General features: G+C 44.6%; 1 protein-coding gene across 1 annotated transcript in view; it reads left to right on the top strand.

The window, feature by feature from the left end:
- Positions 1-22912, top strand: part of ZER1 (zyg-11 related cell cycle regulator) — a 47640-nt gene extending 24728 nt beyond the window's left edge. Inside the window, exons 5-16 of the mRNA XM_054998278.1 lie at positions 2323-2499; positions 3369-3483; positions 4952-5098; positions 6369-6542; positions 8350-8565; positions 8994-9035; positions 11869-11988; positions 13662-13777; positions 16070-16258; positions 17304-17401; positions 18312-18414; positions 19543-22912. Of these exons, the coding sequence (XP_054854253.1) occupies positions 2323-2499; positions 3369-3483; positions 4952-5098; positions 6369-6542; positions 8350-8565; positions 8994-9035; positions 11869-11988; positions 13662-13777; positions 16070-16258; positions 17304-17401; positions 18312-18414; positions 19543-19600 (1555 nt within the window). The 3' untranslated portion in view covers positions 19601-22912. The remainder of the gene's footprint in view (positions 1-2322; positions 2500-3368; positions 3484-4951; positions 5099-6368; positions 6543-8349; positions 8566-8993; positions 9036-11868; positions 11989-13661; positions 13778-16069; positions 16259-17303; positions 17402-18311; positions 18415-19542) is intronic.
- The last annotated feature ends 890 nt before the right edge of the window (positions 22913-23802 follow it).

Genomic DNA, 23802 nt, shown 5'->3' with positions numbered 1-23802 from the left:
AGCTGCACAGTTCACTTTGTTTTTTTTTAATATGTTGGGGCCAGTAGAAATGGTGTCATTCACGTTTTAAATCCCTGCTTGACCACAAAACTCATCGGGTAACTCGCTTTTGGCTAGAGTGTTGCAGGAGGATCTGGGAGACCCAGGTTGGAATCCCCACCCTGCCACGGAAGTTTGCTAGGTGATGTTGAGCCACTGATAGACTCTCAACCTCACCTACCTCGCAGGGTTGTTGTGAGGAAAAATGGAGGAGAGGAGAATGATGTAAGCTGCCTTGGGTTCCCATTGGGAAGAAAGCCAGGGTATAAATGAAGTAAGTAAACAAATGAAAATAATCTACCTCACAAGATTGTTATCAGCAGGGCTTTTTTTCAGCTGGAACGCAGGGGGACGGAGTTCTGGAACCTCTTGAAAATGGTCACATGGCTGGTGGCCCCGCCCCCTGATCTCCAGACAGAGGGGAGTTGAGATTGCCCTCTGCGCCATGGCGCAGAGGGCAATCTTAACTCCCCTCTTTCTGGAGATTGGGGCAGGGCCACCAGCCATGTGACCATTTTCTCTAAGGGCAACCCACTGAGTTCCACCACCTCTTTTCCCAGAAAAAAAGCCCTGGTTATCAGAATAAAATGGGGATGGGAGAATTACGTAAGCCACTCGGATCTCCCAACCTTGTAAGGTAGGTTAGGCTTAGAGAGTATGACTAGCCCAAGTTCATCTAATGAGCGTCATGTCATGGCTGAACTGGGATTTGCATCATACTATGATACCCTGACCATTATATAATACTGCCTCCTGTTTCATCAAAGTCCGTGAATACCTTCCTAAGTTCTTTTCAGAAATGTCTGGAAGCTGCACCTAAAAATCACATCGCAGCTCAGCAAGGGGGTGAATCTTCTAATACTCTTATTTCTTTGTTCTGGGAAAGCTGGCATGGGTATGGTATTCAATTCACATCACAGGTGACATTGCCTTTGTTTACCAAATGACTTACCCAGCGTAGGGCATTTCAGTTACAGGATGTACTGTGTATTGTTTCAAGGCTTCCCAAATTCCACGTCAATACAAGCTAAATTCTTTAACCTGTGTAAATCAAGCCAATTGGCAATGCATCCCTGTTTTGCACAATTTATTCTCCATTTTATTTATTCTGCATTATTTATTCTGCTTTTGCTTGTTGTTGGAAGGGTCAACAATCCATGTAGGCCTAGTCTTTCTCAGTACCCCCTCTCTGCTGAGATTTCTTCAAGATTTCTTCCAGCCTATCAGAAGCAGAGGCTTTCTCTTTAACAAAAAAATAAAAGCCAAGGTTACAAGGATGCATTTTCTGAGCTTGCACAGAGATTGCGGCGTACACACTGCTGTGCTTACGTCTTGTCCTGCCACTCAGTTAAAGAAATCTTAGTTCATTAATTATGAGTTTTAATTTGTTCTAAATAAGTAGTTCGATCTGCATAAAAGTGCAGGCGTTTCTAAAGTAAAAAGCATTCTTTGTGTTTTGGTGAGCCATGCCCTTGCCTGACACAGTTGTCATTTAGTAAAGAGTCCAGTAGCACCTTTAAGACTAACCAACTTTATTGTCACATAAGTTTTTGAGAACTACAGCTCTCCTCGTCAGATGCATCATCAGCTTTTGAGAACCACAGCTCTCTTAATCAAATGCATCATCAGCCTTGGAGAACCACAGCTGCATCTGATGAAGAGAGCTGTGGTTCTTGAAAGCTGACGATGCATCTGACGAAGAGAGTTGTGGTTCTCAAAAGCTTATGCTACAATAAAGTTGGTTAGTCTTAAAGGTGCTACTGGACTCTACTGTTTTGCAACTACAGACTAACACGGCTAACTTCTCTGCACGTTCCTTCCTGTTTAAAAGAGAAATAGGACCTATATTTTCTAAAATGATATTAGAAGAGGGATTCTTTCTTGTGTGAGAGAAAGGAATGCCTCTTCTAAAATGGTACTGGGTTTCCCTCCTGCATGAGAGAGAAGAGGAATGCCTCTTCTTAGATGGTATCAAAAGAGGAATTTCATTTTGAGTGTGGGAGGAGTAGTAGAATGCCTCATCTAAAAGGGCACCTGTTCTTCATGGATTTGTAAAGACATATATTTCAAGTGGATAGCATTTTGACAGGTACCACCTGATTAATCAGGGGCTCATTTTTAATCGATCAAAAGATTTTAATCAATTGAATTAGTTAATTGGCCTTCTTATAACCCACTAAGGATGTCAAAAAATGTCTTCTCGGCGATCTTAATCCTGCAGCTTGTTTTCCATCATTTGTAGGAATAGCAAACTGCAAGGTGTTCCTCCTTTTTTGTTTACAGGCATTTGGACATATCCCGAGACCGTCTGTCTAATTACTACAAATTCAAATTGACCCGCAAAGTTCTGAACCTCTTCGTGGAGAACCTGGTGAACCTGACCTCACTGGACATCTCGGGCCATACCATGCTGGAGAACTGCACTACCTCAAGCATGGAGGAGAAAGTGGGCCAGACAAGGTAAGACAAGCAGGCGCAACTGATGGCACATCAGCTTATTTTTGACCTGTGGCTCCTGCACTATCACAGACAAGCATTGATCGTAGCAGGTACTACGGACTGAGGTGAATTAAGCTGTTGAGTGCTACGGTTTTACTGTTTCTTTAAGAGCAGCAGTGTGCTGTGTAGATCACAGTAGGCTGTCAGGGCTTGTGGGTTGGGGACAAGCTGGTTGTCAGTCAGTCTGTGATTGAGTGGCTTGTTTAGACTCCAGCTTTTGAGTGAATAAATCCTTGTTTTAAAAAAGCATTTTTGTTCATTCTAAAAGAGAGAATATTTCAAAGCAGCAAAGAGTCCAGTAGCACCCTTAAGTCTGACCAAATTTATTGTAGCATCTGACGAAGAGAGCTGTGGTTCTGGAAAGCTTATGCTACAATAAAGTTGGCTAGTCTTAAAGGTGCTACTGGACTCTTTACTATTTTGCAACTACAGACTAACACGGCTAACTCCTCTGGATCTATTTCAAAGGAGATTTTTTTCCCCCCTACAGTACTCTTCCAAATTTCCAATGTTTCCAGTGGATAAACTAAAAAAAAAAAAGTCCTAGGGAAGGGGCTTATTTTTTTCTGGACCTTCACATCTCTATGGTATACTTCCATGGACCTTTGGTCTGATCCAGGGTGGTTTTTCTTACATTCTAAAGTGGTGCTGAAAACCTGAGTCACCTGGGGCTGGTTAGGCTAGGGCGTTTGGGAGGAACTTGTGTGTGACATTTAAAAGAGCGAAAGGGGGGGGGGGTGTCATCAAGATACAGTGGTGGCCAGAACCTGGACGTTAAGGTGGCACAGTCTTCTGGCATCATATAACCTTTTTCTGGTCCCGCTCCCCAGCACCAATCCAGGGAAGAGCAGCATTGCTCCCTTCCGGAATCTGAAGCGGCCACTCCAGTTCCTGGGCCTCTTCGAGACCTCTCTTTGCCGCCTCTCATACATCCCTGCTTACAAGGTAAGTAGGAACTGAAGAGAAAACGGCTGGTCTCTGCCAGTGTTTGGGAAGAATATTCTGGATAGTCTGATTTGGCCACCCCCTCTATTTTTTGTTTTAGTCGACTCTTAATAATAATAATGTTGTCAAGTCACAGCTAACTTAGGGTGACTCCCTTATGAGGTTTTCAAGACAAGAGATGAGCGTAATAACAACATTTGATTTATATACTGCCCTCCAGGACAACTTAACACCCACTCAGAGCAGTTTACAAAGTGTGTTATTAATATCCCCACAATAATCACCCTGTGAGGTGGGTGGGGCTGAGAGAGCTCTGGAAAAGCTGTGACTGGCCCAAGGTCGCCCAGTTGGCTTCAAGCGGAGGAGGGGGGAATCAAACCTGGCTCTCCAGATGAGAGTCCCACTGCTCTTAATCACTACACCAAACTGGCTCTCATAGGTGCTTTGCCTTTACCTTCCTCTATAGCAGCCCCAGTCTTCCTTGGTGGTCTCCCTTCTAAATAGAGATGCTGTAGCACAGTGTTTAAGTCGTTTGGCTGCGAATCAGCACTCCACTGGTTCGAATCCCGCTCCTGCTATGAGCTCAGTAGGAGGCCTTAGGTCAACCATTCCTCTCAGCCCCAGCTCCCCAGCTGTATTGTGGGGATAATAACACTAACTTGTTCTCTGCTCCGGGTGAGGCACTAATCTGTCTAGAAGAGCGGTATATAAGCGCAGTTATTATTGTTATTTATTATTTTCCATAATCAACCTTGCTTCTTTTCTGAGCTCTGACAAGCTCCCTAATCTGGGATATTCAGAGCAGTTTGATTATTAGCTAGTCTTAAGATTCTGAGCTCCAGGAGCATCTCCATTTTCCTCGCTTGGCCACATTTGGGCCGTTTCCACATGGCTTACCTGTGCTCGTAATGTCCCGGTAGATCGCGCAAAAAATGCGGAAGATCGCGTTTCCTCACGCGAGATTTGCGCAATGTCTCACGACATCATGCAAATCTTGCGTGAGGAAACGCAATCTTCTGCATTTTTTGCGCGATCTACTGGGACGTTACGAGCACAGGTAAGCCGTGTGGAAACAGCCTTGGTCCCTCCTCCCCCTTTTTTCTTTTGGTTAATTTACAGGATCATATTTTCCTGAATACTTGAGAGTCTGCCAAGTATGTAGGGACCTTGCCTGGCTTTGGTGCTTTTGTGATCCTTTCATGGGCCGGTTTACTTGTATACAGTAGCTGCCTTATTTGTGTTTATTTATACTCCACTTTTCTCCATAGCATCATACAGTATAATTCTTCCTTATATGTAAAGTAATGTAAGCAAGTAGGTCCCTGCCCCAAGGTGCATGTTGTCTGCAGCTGGCCTCTGAGCTTCATACTGAGGCAGGGATTATTTGAATCTGACTCGCCCCCTTCCCAAATCCTAGACTCTATCCACTTCACTGCACTTTCCTTCTCCTTTCCATTCCCAATGCCAGGTGACTGGGGATAAGAACGAAGAGCAAGTGCTTAATGCCATTGAAGCATACACTGAACACAGGCCTGAAATCACATCGCGAGCCATCAACCTCCTCTTTGACATTGCCCGCATTGAGCGCTGCAACCAGCTACTGAGAGCCCTCAAGGTGAGAGTCTATTGGCCTTGTTATCTCAGCCCTGGGCTTCACACATGGAGGGAGCCCCATCAGAGCTGTCAGAAAGTACGGTGCTTTAGTGTGCGAAATTAGCAGGTACTTTCCTTTCCAAAGCAATGAAACTGACTGTGATAATTTTACCCCAGGACCAGGGTAAAACATTCAGTCTTCAGACCTCTCAGAGTCTTTTAAAGAGGCTGCTCCATGCCCAGTAAGCAGTGGTAAGGCCTGTACCACATCTTTCCTTTGAGGGAATTTCTGGGTGTACAATAGCAAGGCCAAAAGAAGTGCCACTTTAATGTGACGCATATAGACGAATTCACAGAGGAGAAATCTGTCGATGACCAGTAGCCATGCTGGTTAAATGGAACCTCCATGTTTAGAGGCAGTATATCTTTGAATACCAAATGCTTGCCGGAGAAATTATCATGCCGCCCCTGGGAGGTTCCCAAGAGATTTCGGTGGCTGTTTTTAGAAACAAGACCGGCATTTGGTCTGAAGCAACATCCCTATAAACTTTCAGATAAATTCAGGAGCTCGCCGCAGATTTTAAGAGCAAAGAGTAGAAACCGTGTAATATGAACGCTGATTTTTACCTGCTCAGGCCACACCAACACCTTTTTTAAAAAAAATTAACAGGGTAATAATGATGTATACTAAACAGAAGAACAGACTACAGCTTTCTAAAACAATTAACAAATGCAGACATAGACAAGTCAAAGAGTGGACAGGATCGTATTGATCATGGTTTCAGGGATCTGCGACTGGCCCGTAGCAGCGATATAGTTGAGGTATGGGAGCCACATATTGGCAAAAGTAGATTGAAAGCGTGGATTACCTAACGATTGAAGATGATCAGCAAGCTTTTCCAAGGGCCCATACTTTATCGTACCACTTAGTTAGAGAGGGTAAAAGAGCTTTCTTCCATGAGGATGCTATAGACAATTTGGCAGCTACTGGCATAAACGAAGTCAGATCCCTTCTAATTTGGGGAATATTGTCATCCTCCCATAGGCCTAAGAGAACTAGCTCGGGTAGAGGTGGGATTGTATATCCTGTGATTTTCTTGATGTGAAGGGAAATCCCTCTTGATGCCCTGCTTGTGAGCACCCAGAAGCATCTGGTTAGTCACTGCTGGAGACCGAAAGCTGGGCGCAACGTGGACCTGAGTCTGATTCAACCGGGCGTATCTTACGTTCAGCCATTTGCAGATTTCTTTGTTTAAAACGCACTAACAATAGGACGCTGTGCCTTTTTGCAGCTGGTGATTACCGCGCTCAAATGTCACAAAGATGATAAAAACATCCAGGTGACGGGGAGCGCTGCCCTCTTCTACCTCACCAATTCAGAATACCGTATGGAGCAGAGCATCAAATTACGACAGCAGGTTATCCAGGTGGTGCTGAACGGCATGGAGGCGTACCAGGAAGTGACGGTAAGTACACTGCTGAACTGTGCCATGTTCTTCCATGATAGGACATCCCTTAGTGGAATCACTATTCTACATTCCAATGTAGAGTCATAGAATCATAGAGTTGGAAGGGGCCATACAGACCATCTAGTCCAACCCCCTGCCCAGTGCAGGATCAGCCTAAAGCATCCCTGACAAGTATTCATCCAGCCTCTTCTTGAAAACTGTCATCGAAGGGGAGCTCACCACCTCCCTAGGCAGCTGATTCCACCTTTGAACTACTCTGACTGTGAAAAAGTTCTTCCTAATATCCAGCCGGTACCTTTGTGCATGTAATTTAAGCCTGTTGCTTCGGGTCCTACCCTCTGCTGCCAGTTGGAACAGCTCCTTGCCCTCCTCCAAATGACAGCCTTTCAGATATTTAAAGAGAGCAATCATGTCCCCCCTCAACCTCCTCTTCTCCAAACTAAACATTCCCAAGGCCCTCCCAGTGCAGTGTAATTCTGCACTGTTAAAGTAGAAAAACTTTGTGTGGGATCCTGCGATAGCCTTCCACTAAATTGGACCCCAACAACACTCCTCTTCCAAATATTTTTGTTGTTATAAATCTTGAATGCTAAAAATAAAAACGATCAGAGCCAAGAACAAAAAAAATTGGAGCATAAAAATTCAAGAGGAGATCCAGCTAGGCGTTATAATCGAATGCTATCTGAATAGCATTTTCATCTGCTGCCCGAATGCTGTCATAGAAAGGGACACATGGCCTTCCTGGGGAAGAACTTCCAAAGTTTTGGTGCCATTGCTGAAGAGGCCCCGTCACCTAGCGCATCTCCGATACGGGAGGCCCACAAAGTTAAGCCTGTGAAGAACATCCTAAAGTCTGGGGTGTTTTCTGTGGGAGGAGGTTGTTGATGTATCCTGGACCCGAAATGTTTAAAGCTTTAAAAGCAGCACTTTGAATTTAGCCCAGAAACCAGAATGGAAGCCTGTGTGGTTTTTGCAACACTCCTGCACAACATAAGCCATACGGCCTGCTCCAGTAAGTAATGTGAAAAACCAAAAGGGGAAAGAACCCCGCCAAGTCAAAAGCGTATCCGAAATTTACTTAAACAAATTAAAGTGGCAAGTGCTCAGTTTTCTCATGTGCATACAGCAATACGTAAATATTACATATTTAAAGACTATCTGCTGGACTTACATACCTTGTACCTTGGAGTCATTACCTGTGGATTCAATCACACATATGTATTTGCTATGTATTGCTGTATGCACATGAGAAACTGAGCACTTCCCACTTTAATTTGTTTAAGTAAATTTCGGATACGCTTTTGACTTGGCGGGGTTCTTTCCTCTTTTGGTTTTTTGCTACTTTAGCTGGGTCTTGCCTTTTGTTACGTGCCCAGTAAGTAATGTGGCAAGAGGATTTTGAATTAATTGCAGTTTCTAAACACTTGGTAAAGACAACTTTGCCTAGAGTGCATTAGAGCAGAATAATTTGGACACTGGTAGCCATTACCATTGCTGGGTGTCTTGGTCAGGGGAAGCCAGGGGACTGCCTAGATGGGCTGAGTAACCCTTGAGCCTGGAAGGATGTCATCAGCCCTGGGCACCTTTCCATCTCATTTAGGTTTTATTGTTGTTATTATTATTATTGATTAATTACCAATTAAATGAGTTTTTCAAGATACTGAATTCTACCGATTCCATCACTTCTGTGGTGTGGACTCCTGGAATTGTGGGCTACACAGAGCCCTGAGTGTTAGCATCATTGTCCGTGGAACGATCCTTCGGGATAGGCCAACCATCATTCAACCTTGCATCCTTTTGCCAGGTGCAACGGAACTGCTGCCTGACCCTGTGCAACTTCAGCATCCCCGAGGAGCTGGAATTCCAGTACCGTCGGGTCAACGAGCTGCTCCTGAACATCCTCAACCCCACACGGCAGGATGAGTCCATCCAGCGTATTGCCGTGCATCTCTGCAACGCCCTGGTGTGCCAGGTGGACAATGACCACAAGGAAGCTGTTGGCAAGATGGGTTTTGTCATGGTTCGTATCGTTCCAAAGGCAGCTGTTCAAACACTCACGAAATTGAGTGCTGGTTTTTTATAGGCGCCTGTGAATTTTTGTCACGCACCTAATCCAGCAACTGTTGGAAATCACAAATCAGACTCTAGTTACTCTTTCTCTTATACTATTAACATCTCATCAGAGATCCCTCTTTATTTAAGAAAAAGAACCCGGTTGATACTGTCATTCAAAGTACCCTGGAGTTCTGTGATCAGCATTAGAATGAATTGAACTGCATTGTGCGTGTGTTTTAACAACACTGCTGCTTTGTTTAACTTTGCTTTAAGGAACCTTCTGGCTAAAGCAATGCCCGCTGGGACCTCCTTTCTGGTGACGCCATTGGCTTTTGTTTTCTTTTCAACGCTTTCTGAACGTTAATTTTAATTTTGCTTCTTTTTTGCCAACAGACGATGCTGAAGCTGATTCAAAAGAAGTTGGTGGATAAAACGGTAAGATTCAGGTCTCCCAAAGGGCTCAAAGAAGAATGCAGGCATCCCACCAGCTGCAACTCAGAGGCTGGTAGCTGACTCACAACCAATCACAATAAGATTGTTGTGGCTTTAGTGACTGCGCAGGTAGCAATGGCATTCTGCATCACGGGAAGATAGTTTCAGGTGGTGTTGCCACGTTAGTCTGTAGTAGAAGAACAGGATTTGAGTCCAGTAGCGTCTTAAAGACCAACAAAATGTCCCAGGGTATAAGTTTTTGTGAGTCAAACCTCAATTGTCAGACTCATGAAAGCTCACTCCTGGAAGATGTTGGTCTTTAAGGGGCAAGAGACAAATGAAAAGGGGGGGGGACCAACCTAAAATGGATTAGATAACCAAAACGGTTGAAAAAACAAACCAAAATCAATAAAATACCAAAGTTAATACAGAAACTGAAAAATTTATACAAAAATATTAATAGACTGTAGAACAATAAAAAGCTAGAATTAAAACAATGGCCATATATATAGCACCTAAATTTGGCACCTTCCCCTTGTGTAGTACAAATAATGAACAAGATATAACAGCACACACAAGGATATAATATAGGCAGAATGACAAGGCACAGTTCTATAATCACCAGGTATGTTTTTGGATGTGAGCTGTTTTCAGTGGTCGTTAATGAATTGCTATTTGCTATGCATCATTTTCTGTTTATAAAGCAACATAGATCTTGTCAGGCTATGGCATTCCAGTTGGCTAGAGTCTGCCTTCCTCCCTTCCGCAAGAAGACAAGGTCTTTTGATTTCAAAAGGTTTTATTAAAAAGACAGCATTTAGGCCCAGATGTCCACATTCCAGGACCAAGCAGATCCTGGCTGAGCAAAGCGTTGTTAGGAATGAGTTACAAAACGAAAGTTGTTACACTTCAAAGTCTGAGATCCCAGCCTCCCCCCAGAGTTCACATAGCAGGCAGCTTCTCTGTGGGAACGCTGGTTCATCAAGGTCGTCTTAGGAAGAAACAGATAAGACATAGCATCCTCTCCCATGAAAATGTACTTGCAGGAACCTAGAGGGGAGAAAGACTAAACAACTATAGAAATTAATATGGCATTACACAGGCTACAAGTCCCCAGCATGGCAGATCCTGACAGATCTAACCAGGTGCAGAATGAGTTTAAAAAATGCTATATGTGGTAATGGAACGGGTTGATAGGAATCCACATCTTCCATTCAAAATCGGAATGCGTCACCCAGGCACGTTTATAGGAATGATCTTATTTCCTGTATCTCTCTAGGCCTGATCAGGGCAAAATATGTCCACACAGTGTGTCTAGTGACTGCAAAATATTTTAAGATAAATTGCTTTGTGCCTCTGAGTCAAACCCCAGCTGTTTTTCCCTGGTGTATAAACTAACCCTGATCCAGAGGAGTTAGCCGTGTTAGTCTGTAGTCGCAAAATAGTCAAGAGTCCAGTAGCACCTTTAAGACTAACCAACTTTATTGTAGCATAAGCTTTCGAGAACCACAGCTTTCTTTGTGAGATGCATGGAGGGTATGGAGAAACTGGTCAGAGATATATGGGTGGCGAGGGGAGGAGGGAGTAGTTCAGTTGCAAAAGTCATGAAAGAGATGGAGTGCACAATTACGGCTGGGTGTGACCCCTCCCCTCCATAGCTGAATCTGAATGGAATACCTGAAAGGCAGTTACTTCTAATAATGAGATAACCGTATACATTCCAGTTCAGCAGCTTCCCATTGGATTCTGCTTTTTAAATATTTCTGTTGAATTATGGTGACCTTCAAGTCCTTGATGGAGTGTCCTGGCAGATTGAAGAGTTCTCCTACTGGTTTCTGCATATTGCCATTTTTGATGTCAGATTTGTGTCCATTTATTCTTCTGCACAGAGGCTGGCTGGTTGCACAGAGGTTGGCTAACCCTGAGAAATGTCCATTGCTTTCTCACAACAGCCCTGTAATGTAGAGCTTTGAGTGGAAATTCAGGGGTGCAATGCATTTCTTCACACACTGTTTTTGCTCTCCAGAGCTGTGATGCACATGAAAGGTCCTTTGTGCATGGAAAGTGAGCTGTTTTTGTCTTGGGTCACCTGTTATGCAAGCCTGCTTATGCAGGATGTCCTTGGGACCTCCAGAAGGCAGGCACGATGACTTAGGTGCTTCCTGCATTCCCTCTTCTTCCCACAGGGTGTTTACTCCATAAAGCATCCCTGTGCATAGGTTTTCTTAAGCTGTGTTTCTTTTAAAAAATTGCACACCACTTCTCCAGATTTGGTTAGAGGTAGTTTCCACCAAAACCTTTAAAAATACAAGCCTGCAAAACCATCTAACAATAGATCATTATAAAGGAAGAGGACATAAAACTACCTAAATGTGGCAGTGTTTAAACTAAAACTGATAGCTGGACGGGGCTAAAGGTTTAAAAACAAGCAAAGGTCAACCTCATCGAATTAACAAAGGTCCAGGGTGCGGGGGAGATTTAGCTTTAGGTACTGAAAAACCAAAAGATTTGGGGCACCAAGTGGAGACTAGTTCACAAGGAGCAGGGACTAGTTCAGGAGATGACTGAAACTTGACCAGGCTTATAGAAGAAGCAGGCTATCGTTTAGATTCCAACCCGTTGCGGGCTTGAAAGTTAAGTGCCAGCACTTTGAACTGGGCCCAGAAATGAATGGCTGGCAAAGTTCTTTAAGCACTGAAAATATTTACCCAATGGTTGGCACCTGCTGACACTCTTGATATTGATTCTAAACCAACTGAAATCTCTAGACCATCTTCAAGTACATCTGTAGCGTTTGTCCCAAGATGTAACCCTTTTCTTTCCCCGTCTCTGGCAGTGTGATCAGGTGATGGAGTTCTCCTGGAGCGCCTTGTGGAACATCACCGATGAGACCCCCGACAACTGCGAAATGTTCCTTAACTACAGTGGCATGAAGCTATTCCTGGAGTGCTTGAAGGTGCGTGAAGTTTGGGGGGTTTGCTGCCACCAATTCCTGTTGTGCGTAAAAAGTAGGATATGAGCAGGGAATCTGATTTCGTCATCTTGTCCAAAACCTACACTTAAGGTGGACTATTCCACTGCTAAAGCATCTCAAATTAAGTCCTATTTGATACGTTTTAACACCTGAGGCAGAAAATCTGAATGGTTATAATAATACTTAGCAGTTATATGGTGTTTTCAGGTGTTTGGAGGCCTTCCTAAGCATTTTATATTATGGCAACCCCGTATTATTAATTTTTTTGTATCGGAGATGGGTTAGGGCAAAAACTCAGAGGCAGTAGATAATACATCAAGTGAATTCCTGGAACAGGTGATGTTCAAACCAGGCACAGTCTGTTATTTTGCAGTTCATAGGCATCTTGAGTCTACAAAACCATCTAATTCTGGGCAGTCCATCTACCTTAGCTTTGAAGAATCAAGGCAGAGAAAGATCTTTCCAGTAACCTGCTCCCTTGAAGGAGAGATGGCAGGTGTTAAACCTAAGATTTTTTGTGTGCAGAGCAGGTGTCCTGCCACTGAACTCTGGGCCTTCCCTCATTAGGATGCATTCTTGGGCACATTGGGCAGTGGTTCTTCAAGATGTCAGGAAAAGGGTCTTTCTCAGCCAGGCTGCCTTAGATCCATCCAATGGAGATGCCAAGAAATGCCTGCTCTTCGGCATGCAAAGCAGGGCGCTTCCTTTTCTAAAATATAAAGTAACAGTTGGAGAGTTAGTAGCTTCTATAAAGTGACCTTAGTCAGATCATGGGTCCACCCCACTAAGTTTGAGGGGCAGCTGCTCTCCAGGGCCTTGCGCAGAGAAAGATCTTTCCTGCCTCCTGTTGCTACCCAAGACCCTAGAGATGGAGATTAAACATGGGGCCTTCTGTATGCAAAGCTCTTACCACCATACCACAGTCCATTTCCTAAAACAGGGTGGACATATAAAGATGCTTATGCCCAGGGCTTTTTTTCTGGGGAAAGAGGTGGTGGAACTCAGCACAGCACAATGACGTCACTTTGGGTCAGCTGGAACAAGGGGGGAGTTTTTTAAAGTTTAAATCGCCTTTGCGAAAATGGTCACATGGCTGGTGGCTCCAGCCCCCTGATCTCCAGACAGAGGGGAGTTTAGATTGCCCTCCGTGCCGCTCCAGCGCGGAGGGCAATCTCAACTCCCCTCTGTCTGGAGATCAGGGGGCGGGGCCACCGGCCATGTGACCTTTTTCAAGAGGTGCCAGAACTCCGTTCCACCACATTCCACTGAAAAAAAGCCCTGCTTATGCCAAATTCAGCCATTGGTTGGAACTGTGTACTCCATCTTCTAGTAGATTTTCAAAACTGCAGAGTCCATAGTCTACTTTAGACTCTCACCTCTCAGGGAGGAGGGGGCATATTGCCCTCACATGATGGCCGTGAAGGAGGAGGGGGCATATGGCCCTCACATGATGGCCGTGAAGCTCAGGTAGGTTCCTGTGGGAGCAGAAAGTCCTTTTGGTATCCTGGAAACGCCAGGGCTTGAACTGGAAACATCCTGCACACAAGGCCCAGGCTCTACTTCTAAGCCAAGGCCCCTCTTAGCCATGACGCTACCCCTGCGGGCCCTTTTCCCGTAGCCTAGACTACACAATGTCATTCATTGTTTTCCATCAGGAGTTCCCTAACAAACAGGAGCTGCACCGCAACATGTTGGGCCTTCTGGGGAACGTGGCGGAGGTTCAAGAACTCCGCCCCCAGCTGATGACCTCACAATTCATCAGTGTGTTCAGGTGAGTGCGTCCTTTGGGTAGCAGGAAGAAATGAAAGCAGCAACTTACGATCTTTAACAGGAGCTCGTTGCTCTAAAGCTGTTCTCATCTGGTCCAATGGGAGTGGTGTGTTAAACCTCGTAGGATCCATAGGCAATGTCAAACACAGGGGAACGGTTGCACAGTGAGCCTTGTTTGTTCAGGTCAGTGTGCAACAGTTGCTGGCCTGGCCCTCCTTGGCCAGGACACCTACCGGCTGGATCCTGGGACTGCTGCCTCCAGGTTGACATCGTTCCCAGCCCCATCTTTCAGCTATCTCACGTACTCCTTAGCGCTTTCCCGCATTAAGTTATGTGGCTCACCTCCATCCTAGCTGTCTCCCCGTGTCTCTGTGGCACTCTCGCCTTTTAGAGCTGTTGTCACCACCTCCTTTCACGTTCAGTGTCTTTCTCACCTGGCCCCTACTGGCTGCGAATGTGTTTTGATAAAGGGGACAGATGCCCCTACCGCCCAGTCAACAGCATCTTCCCTCCTTCTCCTGGCCCTGGCAGCTTGCTTTCTCCTATCTCCCAGCACTGCGGGATAGTTCAGGACGGGGGGGGGGGTAAAGGGGCAAGGACCCCAACTGAGAGGGGGAATGGGGCGCTCAGAAAGGAGGCAACTTCGCAGCTGTGCTGTGCAAGACCTCCCCAGCCAGAAGTTTTGTATCAGTTGGGGGGCCTGAGATATATATCAGGAGCATCCCAAGTCAGTGAGTGAAAGTGAAAAAGTTTAATTTATGTAAAATTTCAAAATGTATTAAATAGTTTTAAAAAAATAATAAAATTGTGATCAAATTGAAAGCTGCATTCCAAGCAGCACATGGTGGCCCACTCAAAGCCTTGGCAATCGTTGGCTGGCACACCTGGGAAGCGATTGCCGGACATTTGTCTGCCCTGGGCCTGCCAACTTCAAACCAGCTGCTCCTTGCTGGGCAAATGGTAAATCATACCCTGTCCTGTCTATTATTGCAACAAGAACTTCCTCCCAGAACCGTTTTATAAAAAGGTGCGGCCGGAAATTATGGAGCAGGTTGGCTCCTGAATTCTAGCAGCAAATCTCTTGAACTGGATTCTCATTTTAGATGGTATCAGATAACATGGATACTGGACTCTATAAATATTTTCTCTCATATCTGATGATATAATATTAGAAAGGCTTGGGTCCAAATCCAGTTCCAGTCTTCCCTTGACATTTCCGACTCCAAGTGTCTGTTCCATTTATACTGGTAATTGTCTTGGGTATTAATCCAGTAAGACTTTTTGTAACATTCCTCACTAATAACCATTCAAAGTTTGATTGGTTCCTTTTAGGGTGGGTGTTCCATTGCGGTGCTTGACAAATACTTCTAATTTGGAAAAATGGAAAGAGGGGTGGCCTTTGACCGGGGGGTCTCCGGTAGCCCTTTGGCATTTTGGGAGCGGGGGGGCGGGGTGAGCACAACCCCCAAATGGCAAGAGGCAGAGCCAAACCTGCCCCCTCACTTTGCAACAGAATTGCAGAAGGGGAATACCCAGAAACAGAGGAACACCTGCAGGAGGGGGGAATAAAAAGAGGGTAAGCCTGAAGGGGGAATGGAGCCACAAGCCCAAGAGCTTACCTTCTGATCCTCCAGTGGCTGTGGCTGCTCTTGCAACCGTGGAAACCCCTTTCATTTGAATGCAGGCTGCCAATAACAAGTCCTGCCTTCCAATGACCGTGCCGACTTTCTGAAAAGCTCATTGGACATCAGGGGAAGTAGTAGCAGGTACTACGTTGGGGAACCTTGCCTTAAACCCTACATTTTTACAACCTTTTTTTTTCAAATCAGCTTCTCACTGCTAGACAAAATAGCAAAGAGCCCAGTAGTACCTTTAAGACTAACCAACTTTACTGTAGCATAAGCTTTTGAGAACCACAGATCTCTTCGTCAGATGCATTGTCAGCTTTCGAGAACCACAGCTGTCTTCGTCAGATGACAAAGAGCTGTGGTTCTCGGAAGCTTATGCTACAGTAAAGTTGGTTAGTCTTAAAGATGCTACCGGACTCTTTACTATTTTGCAGCTACAGACTAACACTGCTGACTCCTCTGGATCACTGCTAGGCGACACTCATAGTCCAAAGACTAGGAATCCTCATGAGGCAAGTTTGTAGATGGCTTTGCCAACTTTATATTTACTCATCCCCATAAGTCCTGGGAGGCAGGCTGCTAATATTCTCATTTTACTGGTGGAGAACAGAGTCCATCTAACTTTACCAAAACTGTTATTGATTTTTTGTGACGTTTTATGATAGCAACCTGTTGGACAGTGAAGCTGACGGGATCGAGGTATCCTACAATGCGTGCGGGGTCCTCTCCCATATCATGTTTGATGGGCCAGATGCCTGGATGATTCCTGAGCCACGCAGAGAGGAAGTTGTGGACAGGATGTGGGCAGCTATTCAGCGCTGGGACGTTAATTCCAGAAGAAACATCAATTACAGGTGAACAGGAATTGGATCACATGTGAAAAGGAAGTCTCTTTAGCTGATCTAGGATCTAGCCCCTAAGTACAAATCTTTCTTTTACCATCGAATTTAGTTGTTTATTTTTGTCTTTAGAGAAGGGGCAGGCTGGTTTCTGAAGCCTCTTTTTTTAAAAAAGATGGAATCCTTACGGTCCACCAATGTGTTGTACATTTACAAAGCATTAATATATTTCTGGGATCTCTTCACAGTAACAGCATTATAGCTGCCTTATAGTAAGTCATACCATTGGTCTACTCTGATTGATAACAATTCTCCAGGGTGTCAGGTTAGAGGTCGTTCACATCACCTGCTACCCGATCTTTTTACCTGGAGATGGTGGGGATTGAACCTGGGACCTTCTGCATGCAAAGCAGATGGCCTGTCCACTGAGCCACGGCCCAACTCCTGTACTTTGTTATGCGGACCTGTGTATACACCCTTGCTTAAGAACAGTAGACCAGATGCCTCTGGGAAACTCACAGAGGATATGACAGAAATAGCCCGCATCTCCAGGATATCAGAGAGTCTGGAATAATTAATTCCACAATTTCTGATACGCTTGAACCAGGCATCTCTGAAATCAAAGATAGTTTCGAAGTTTATGAGATAAGGAATATGCCTGAAAAAACTATCATAAATATTAAGAATTTTAATTATTACTGAAATCAGGAGGATGTGTCCTATCACTATGATGATGTCCCCCAAATCAAGGGGCATCTTTTGATAATGATGATGATAAATAACATTCGATTTATATACCACCCTTCAGGACAACTTAACGGCCACTCAGAGCCGTTTTCAAAGTATGTTATTATGATCCCCACAACAATCGCCCTGTGAGGTGGGTGGGGCTGAGAGAGCTCTGAGAGAGCTGTGACTGACCCAAGGTCACCCAGCTGGCTTCAAGTGGAGGAGTGGGGAATCAAACCTGGCTCTCCAGATTAGTGTCCTGCCGCTCTTAACTATTACAACAAACTGGCGCTCACCAAACTGTTTTTCATTGGTATTCCTGTCTGTGCAGGTCCTTTGAGCCAATTCTGCGACTCATTCCCCAAGGCATCTCTCCAGTGAGCCAGCACTGGGCAACGTGGGCACTCTACAACCTCGTTTCCGTCTACCGTAAGTGCCTCCTGAGGGAGCTTTGCTGTGGCAGTCAGCATTAGAGCCAGGGTTATTAAACATGTGTCTTAACTAGGGCTACTAAAAAAAAAAAACCCAGCATCTTGCGGTGGACTCTTAAAGACTGCAGACTTCTTTGTTTTGGGATAACAGTCTAACACAGCTATCACTCAAGTTTAAACTGGGCTACAGTGTTTAATTGATGGACCTGTTAATTAACTTAAAGAAACCCATTGATCATAATTTCCCCTTACAAACCAACCTGCCAGATAGAAGTTGTGCTTTCCCTCTTGAGCTGGGGTTGGAAATCATAGTTTGCAGCTGGTTTCCAGACCAGCTTTAGACAAAAAGAGTATATACCACAGTTGGTCACTTGGGAAAGAGCAACAAACTATGGTTTGCTTAAGCCAGGAAGAAAAGAATTAACTCCAAGCACATAAACCCACAGTCCATTCCTGATCTTGGTAAGTTGGAGCACTGGAAATGTTATGTATGACCTAACCTCTGATTTATGTGAAGCTCTTGGAAGAGAAAGGCTAAGTCTTGTTGTTGTTAACCACCTGGAGTTTATTGCTTTGCTTAGGGCTGTAGCCATGGGCGGCCTAATACAGAACCAAAAGTGGCTCATTTCAAGAGAGAATGGAATCTTAAAGTTAAGATCTAGTGGAGAGGTTGGGACGGATGCTGGAATGCCCAGTATGTGAACTGAATGGTAGGCAAAGATCTGTATGGAACTAAATTGCTTCTTAGAGATGTTTTTCAGAAAGGGAGATGATGGAAGTGAATAATGGCCAAGCGTATACCATAAGTCACCATAAGTGGGCTGCAACTTGATAGCACTTTCTGTATACACAGTGGAATGAGGAGAAAATGAAAATCCGACTGCCTTTTTTCTTCCTCCCTTTTGCAGCAGACAAATACTGCCCCCTGCTGATCAAAGAAGGGGGGCTCCTCCTTCTACGAGACATGATTAAAATGGCTTCAGCGCGACCAGAAACGAAGGAAATGGGAAGGTAGGTTTTCTTGGAACAAATCTGCTGCTCCATGAATAGGGGAAGGGGACATGATCCGTAGTAATGCTGTTGCTTTGCATGTTCAGTTTCCAACATCTCCAGTGATAGGATCTTAGCTAGCAAGTCTTGAGGCTGCAGGGCCGTTTGCACCCTGTGCACTAAAAGTACAAATTGATGAGGTTCCAGAGGTTCACTGTCAAACCACACTGTGTGTTCTGTGCTCTGAAAGCTGCCTCCATGTGCTAATTTGTGACTATAAAGCCCATGTGCCTTCAAGTAATGTTTGTCTATCTGTCTGTCTACCTCTACTCATACGGCTATTGCATTAAGCAGAAATTAAAACAGGAAGAACCTTACTTGATATTGTAGACTCAGAGGAGTTAGTCCGTAGTTGCAAAGTAGTAAAGAGTCCAGTAGCACCTTTAAGACTAACCAACGTTATTGTAGCACAAGCTTTCAAGAACCACAGCTCTCTTCATCAAAGGCATCTGATGAAGAAAGCTGTGATTCTCGAAAGCTTATGCCTCAATAAAGTTGGTTAGTCTTAAAGGTGCTATTGGACTCTCTACTATTTTACTTGATATCATGTCTCTGGTGCCTTCAGAACAGCAACAGCACAGGTTCCGTGAAGCCTACCTCTGATTCCAGAATACTGCCCTGCACAAGCAGAGCCCTGCATTTCAGAGGGAATTAGGCATGGCAGCCCTCGTTTAGAATACCAAACAAAGTGGCCACAGCTTTGTAAAAGAGGCATGGTTCCATTCATTGATTGGTCTAGTTTACTTTCACTGGCTGGAATGTGAATTTCCTTGATGAAGGAGGGGGTTTTTGGAGGTGAGGGGAGCCAGAGGGAGATGTAAAGTTTCTTCTTGTTCATGCACTGAAGGTTTATTGTTCTTTTTGTGTCTCTGGTGGCTCTTTATTGCCTTCTGTATTTTATTTTGTAATGTGCTTTTAACATTTTCTTTTTGTAAGTCCCATGGAGGATGGGTTATTGAGAAGCTGGGCATCCATTTTTAAAATAAACAGCGCACCACCTTCCCCCCGCCCCCCCAATCTGTAGCTACCCCTGTTGTAAGGAACCGAGTCTCTGCTGTTTCCTACATGTCTTTCTTGATTCTTTTCTAGAAAAGTCATAGAACACTGCAGTAACTTTATGGATGAGAACATGGACACGTCGAGATAGAGGTGACTGAGGTGGCCGCCTCTTGCCGGCGCTGGATCCAACATCTCTCCAATTCACTGTACATAGGTTGGACTTTCTCACCAGCTTAGCTGTTGGAAGGAGCCTTTATGAATATTTGTTTGGGGATGTGTGTGTGTGCACGTGTGTGTGTATGTACAAAGACTGTCAGCAAATGGAAATGTACACAAGCAGCGGTGGCTGGGAGAACATATTGCACAACAGAATGAGTCTCTATAAATAGTGGTGGGTTTTTTTCCTCCTTTTGTTTAAAAAGTACAGATTGGAATTTGTGTGTGTGTGTGTGTATGATTTCTGTATAAAAAAAGCAATGGTGACATCACATTACCTGTTGACCTTTTCTAGAGCACATGAAAAGCACCCTGTGGGCATAAGCGCAAAGATCTAGCTCTAAGATGGATAGCTTTTGCCTCCTTTCTTTTTAAAAGCTTGGTTAATGTCTAGATTATTGCCCTCCCGTTTCTGTTGCCTGAGGTCTGGTGACTCCCACAAAAGAGCAAACGATTCAGAATCCCTGTGGCTGGATCACGTCGACAGGGAGGGGTACGGAAAGGCAAGCAGAGGCTGGTACCTGTAACGTTGCAGCCAGGGGGCTCCGTTAGTACTTCCCAGCTCACTCTTCATGCAGCAAGAGAAATATGACAACAAATACTCTACAGTGTATAAAACAATTAATATGACACAATAGACGTTTAGATTTTGACTGACCGTCTAATAAAGCAATAAATACAATTTACAAAACTTAATAATAAATATATATGTCAACACTTAGCTCTAATCATTCCACCATGTAATTTCAATACATAATAGACAGTCTTAGAATTTAAAGAAACACTGCTCAGTGAAAAAAGTCTTTTAAAGACTGTAAAACAAGACGTGCTGTCAGACAAGGTTTACAGTTAGTAAATATCAAAAGAACTCCACAAGGTCAAAGCTGCATGTGTACAGTTCTTGTTGGCTGTAAAGGAAGCGCTGAAGAAAAGGCTTGCAGCTTGTATGTGCTAATGAGTCTTGACTAATGAGATTTCCAGGTAGAGTCGGTCCCGTTTCATATCCTTCATCAGAGTATAACTTATATAAGCAAATAGCTTATTGTGGAGCCCATTTCATTAGGCATTCAATGTTCCCACGTCCTAGTAAATGAGCCAGCAAACGTTCAAAACTCGCTCGGGACAAAATGAGCCAGCAAGAACTATACACACGGAGCTTTGACCTTAAGGCTTTTTTTGTTTAACACATTGTAAATCATGTATTGAAATTACATCATCATTAAAGCTCGATGCTGATATATATATTATTAGGTTTTGTAAATTGTGTTTATTGCTTTATTAGTCACTCAAAATATAAACTTCTATTAAAATACAGCAAAGTATTATACTAATTGTTTTATACACAGTAGAGTTGTTGTTTTGTCCCTGGATGTTGTGTTGCCTTATAGTACAAGAGAAATACAGGCAAGTTAGATCCCTCTGAAGATGTGTTTTGGATTTTTCAAATTGAATCCTCTTCCTCCCCTTATCTCTAAAGCGAGCGCACGGAGCCATCATGTTTTAAAAACAAGCATTGAGAGCCTTTTACAAGGTTGCTTTCTGTGTTGTAAGCTACCGAGTGTGAAGTCTCTTTCTTTTCTTGAATTGTTATTTCCTAGACCTCTGCATAAGATAGCAAAAGGACCCCTGGCTATCAGAACGGCAGTGAAACAAGGGAGAGGTTTAAGCATACTTGGGATGCAGGAAAATAATAGTTCGGACATTTGAAACAAACAAAAATGATTATGTCGGTGAGGACTGAGCATGTTCAAGGTGTTGAGGGTAGGTAGATATCGGGGCGGGGGGAAGCAAAACAGAAGAAGGAGGGGCAGTAGATCTGCTCTGGCCCCGAATGGCTGATAATATAGAGGAGAGCAGAGGCATTCATTTCCCCCTCCCAAATTCTTTCCTGCCCAACTCTGTGCTGCTCAGATCTGAGGCTCAATGAGCCACTTCCTAGCCTAGCCATCCTGTAGCCCTGGACCTCAGCAGGCAGAGCTGCAGGGCAGTTGTGCTTTAGCACTGAACAGCTGAGGAGGAGGGGAAACTGCTCATCTGGTCTCCAAGCTCGGCTATGTTACACAATAAGGTTAGGGGAAATCTCCCATGGTTTGTTCTAGCCCACCCCCCAAACCGATACCTAGGCAAAAGTCAGTTCCCGGGATCCCTTTGCACTTAAGTGTAACCAAGAAACAGAAACTAAATTTAGATTGTGCAAATGATATAAAGCACCGTTGCAGGAATGGGGGAGGGGATCTGGCTTCTGTCTCACACACTGGGGGATTTGGCTTGTAACAAGGGGAACTCTACCAGGAGTATCTTAGTTGCACCTTGCAGGACTTCCTTCATTCTCCGCCCCCTTTGTATATCTCCACCCCTAGTCTAGAATGACCATTTTGCTAGCATTTGGAAAGCATGCCCAAGAAGGGCAATTGGTAGCTTGAAGTTCACGTAATGCTGGGTTTTTTTTGGAACAATTCTGCTTCCTCTCTACCAGAGGTAAGTGAATCCTCATTAGCACATAAGACCTCATCCGTCTGTTTCTTGCCTCTTCTCTGCCTCCTTGCAGGGAAGATCTCCTCTCTAAGAGGACAGTGCAACTCTGCAACCTGTGCTTAGTGAATTCAGAACACAGTTAGTGCCCTTTCTGATTCACAAACCAGCCGCAAACCCTAGTTTGATGTCAGCCAACCATCTCTGGTTTGTTCAGCCATCTGCAGTCAGATGTCACAGTTAAGCGGGAATTGGTTAAACCTCAGATGGTAGCTCCTGTTTCTCCTGATGCCTGCCTTAGTGAATAGGACATTAAAGAGAGGAAAAGCCCCCAAGTTTCTCTTGTTGACCTACCCGAGGGCTGCCAGAAAAGACTTGTGGCAATCTCCTCTCTTCCAGCCATCAAGCCAGTTTGGCGTAGTGGATAAGAATGTGAGACTCTAATCTGGAGAACCGGGTTCGATTCCCCACACTTCCACTTGAAGCCAGCTGGGTGACCTTAATAATAATAATAATAGTAATAGTAATAGTAATAATAGTAAAAATAAAAATAACGTTTGATTTATATACCACCCTTCAGGACAACTTAATGCCCACTCAGAGTGGTTTACAGAGCAGTTGAGTCAGTCACAGCTCTCTCGGAGGTCTCTCAACCTCACCCACCTCACAGGGTGATTATTGTTGTGGGGATAATAATGACATACTTTGTAAACCTCTCTGAGTGGGTGTTAAGTTGTCCTGAAGGGTGGTATATAAATTGAATGTTATTATTATCAGGGCTTTTTTTTTCAGCCAGAACGCGGTGGAACAGAGTTCCGGCACCTCTTGAAAATAGTCACATGGCCGGTGGCCCCGCCCCCTGATCTCCAGACAACGGGGAGTTTAGATTGCCGTCCGTGCCACGGCACGGAGGGCGATCTAAACTCCCCTCTGTCTGGAGATCAGGGGATGGGGCCACCGGCCATGTGACCATTTTCAAGAGGTGCCGGAACTCCGTTCCACCGCGTTCCGGCTGAAAAAAAGCCCTGGTTTTAATACAGGTGTTTATGAAAGCTATTGTTGGCACACATCATCTTAGAAGAGTCCTTCCCCCTTCTTTCTTACAAGGGAACTCCTCTTCTAAGTTGGTAGCTGCTGGGACAGGTACGTGAATCATCTACACACAAGTAAAGTACTTTCCCCTCTTCCACTTTGTTTTGTTTTTATGGAGATCTAATTTGTTTAAGTAATCAGTCAGTTCAAACTCATGAAAGTGCTAAGATTTCTTTAATCAGAGTGGAAGCCCAACATGACCGGGTTCATTTAATCTTATACTAGAGCTATATGTTGGGGGAGGCAACAGTGACAACACCAGGCCCTCCTCCTCCTCCTCGGTGCCCCATGGCATCAAATCTGATGCTCACCTGGACTAGTGGGTCATAGACAGATTCTGTAAAGATCCACCTGCCAGTGGCAGCAGGCCCTTTAACAGCCAGGCACCAGAAGCTCTGCCCTGGGAAAGGGCAGGGAGAAGATTGCTCCAGGGCTTTGGCCATGCCCCCGCAGGGTTTCTGGGTAGAGGGAGGCCACTGGGCATGCTCCTGGCCTGCCTAGGGCCTTTAAAGGGTTTGAGGTAGGAGGCTGAGGAGGAAGCACCACTTCTGGTTTCCAGCACGGAGGGGA

Source organism: Eublepharis macularius, chromosome 14 (assembly GCF_028583425.1).
Source record: "Eublepharis macularius isolate TG4126 chromosome 14, MPM_Emac_v1.0, whole genome shotgun sequence".
Lineage (NCBI taxonomy): Eukaryota > Metazoa > Chordata > Lepidosauria > Squamata > Eublepharidae > Eublepharis > Eublepharis macularius.
The sequence above is the reverse complement of the archived record's forward strand: the minus strand, read 5'-3'. Positions and strand labels throughout refer to the sequence as shown.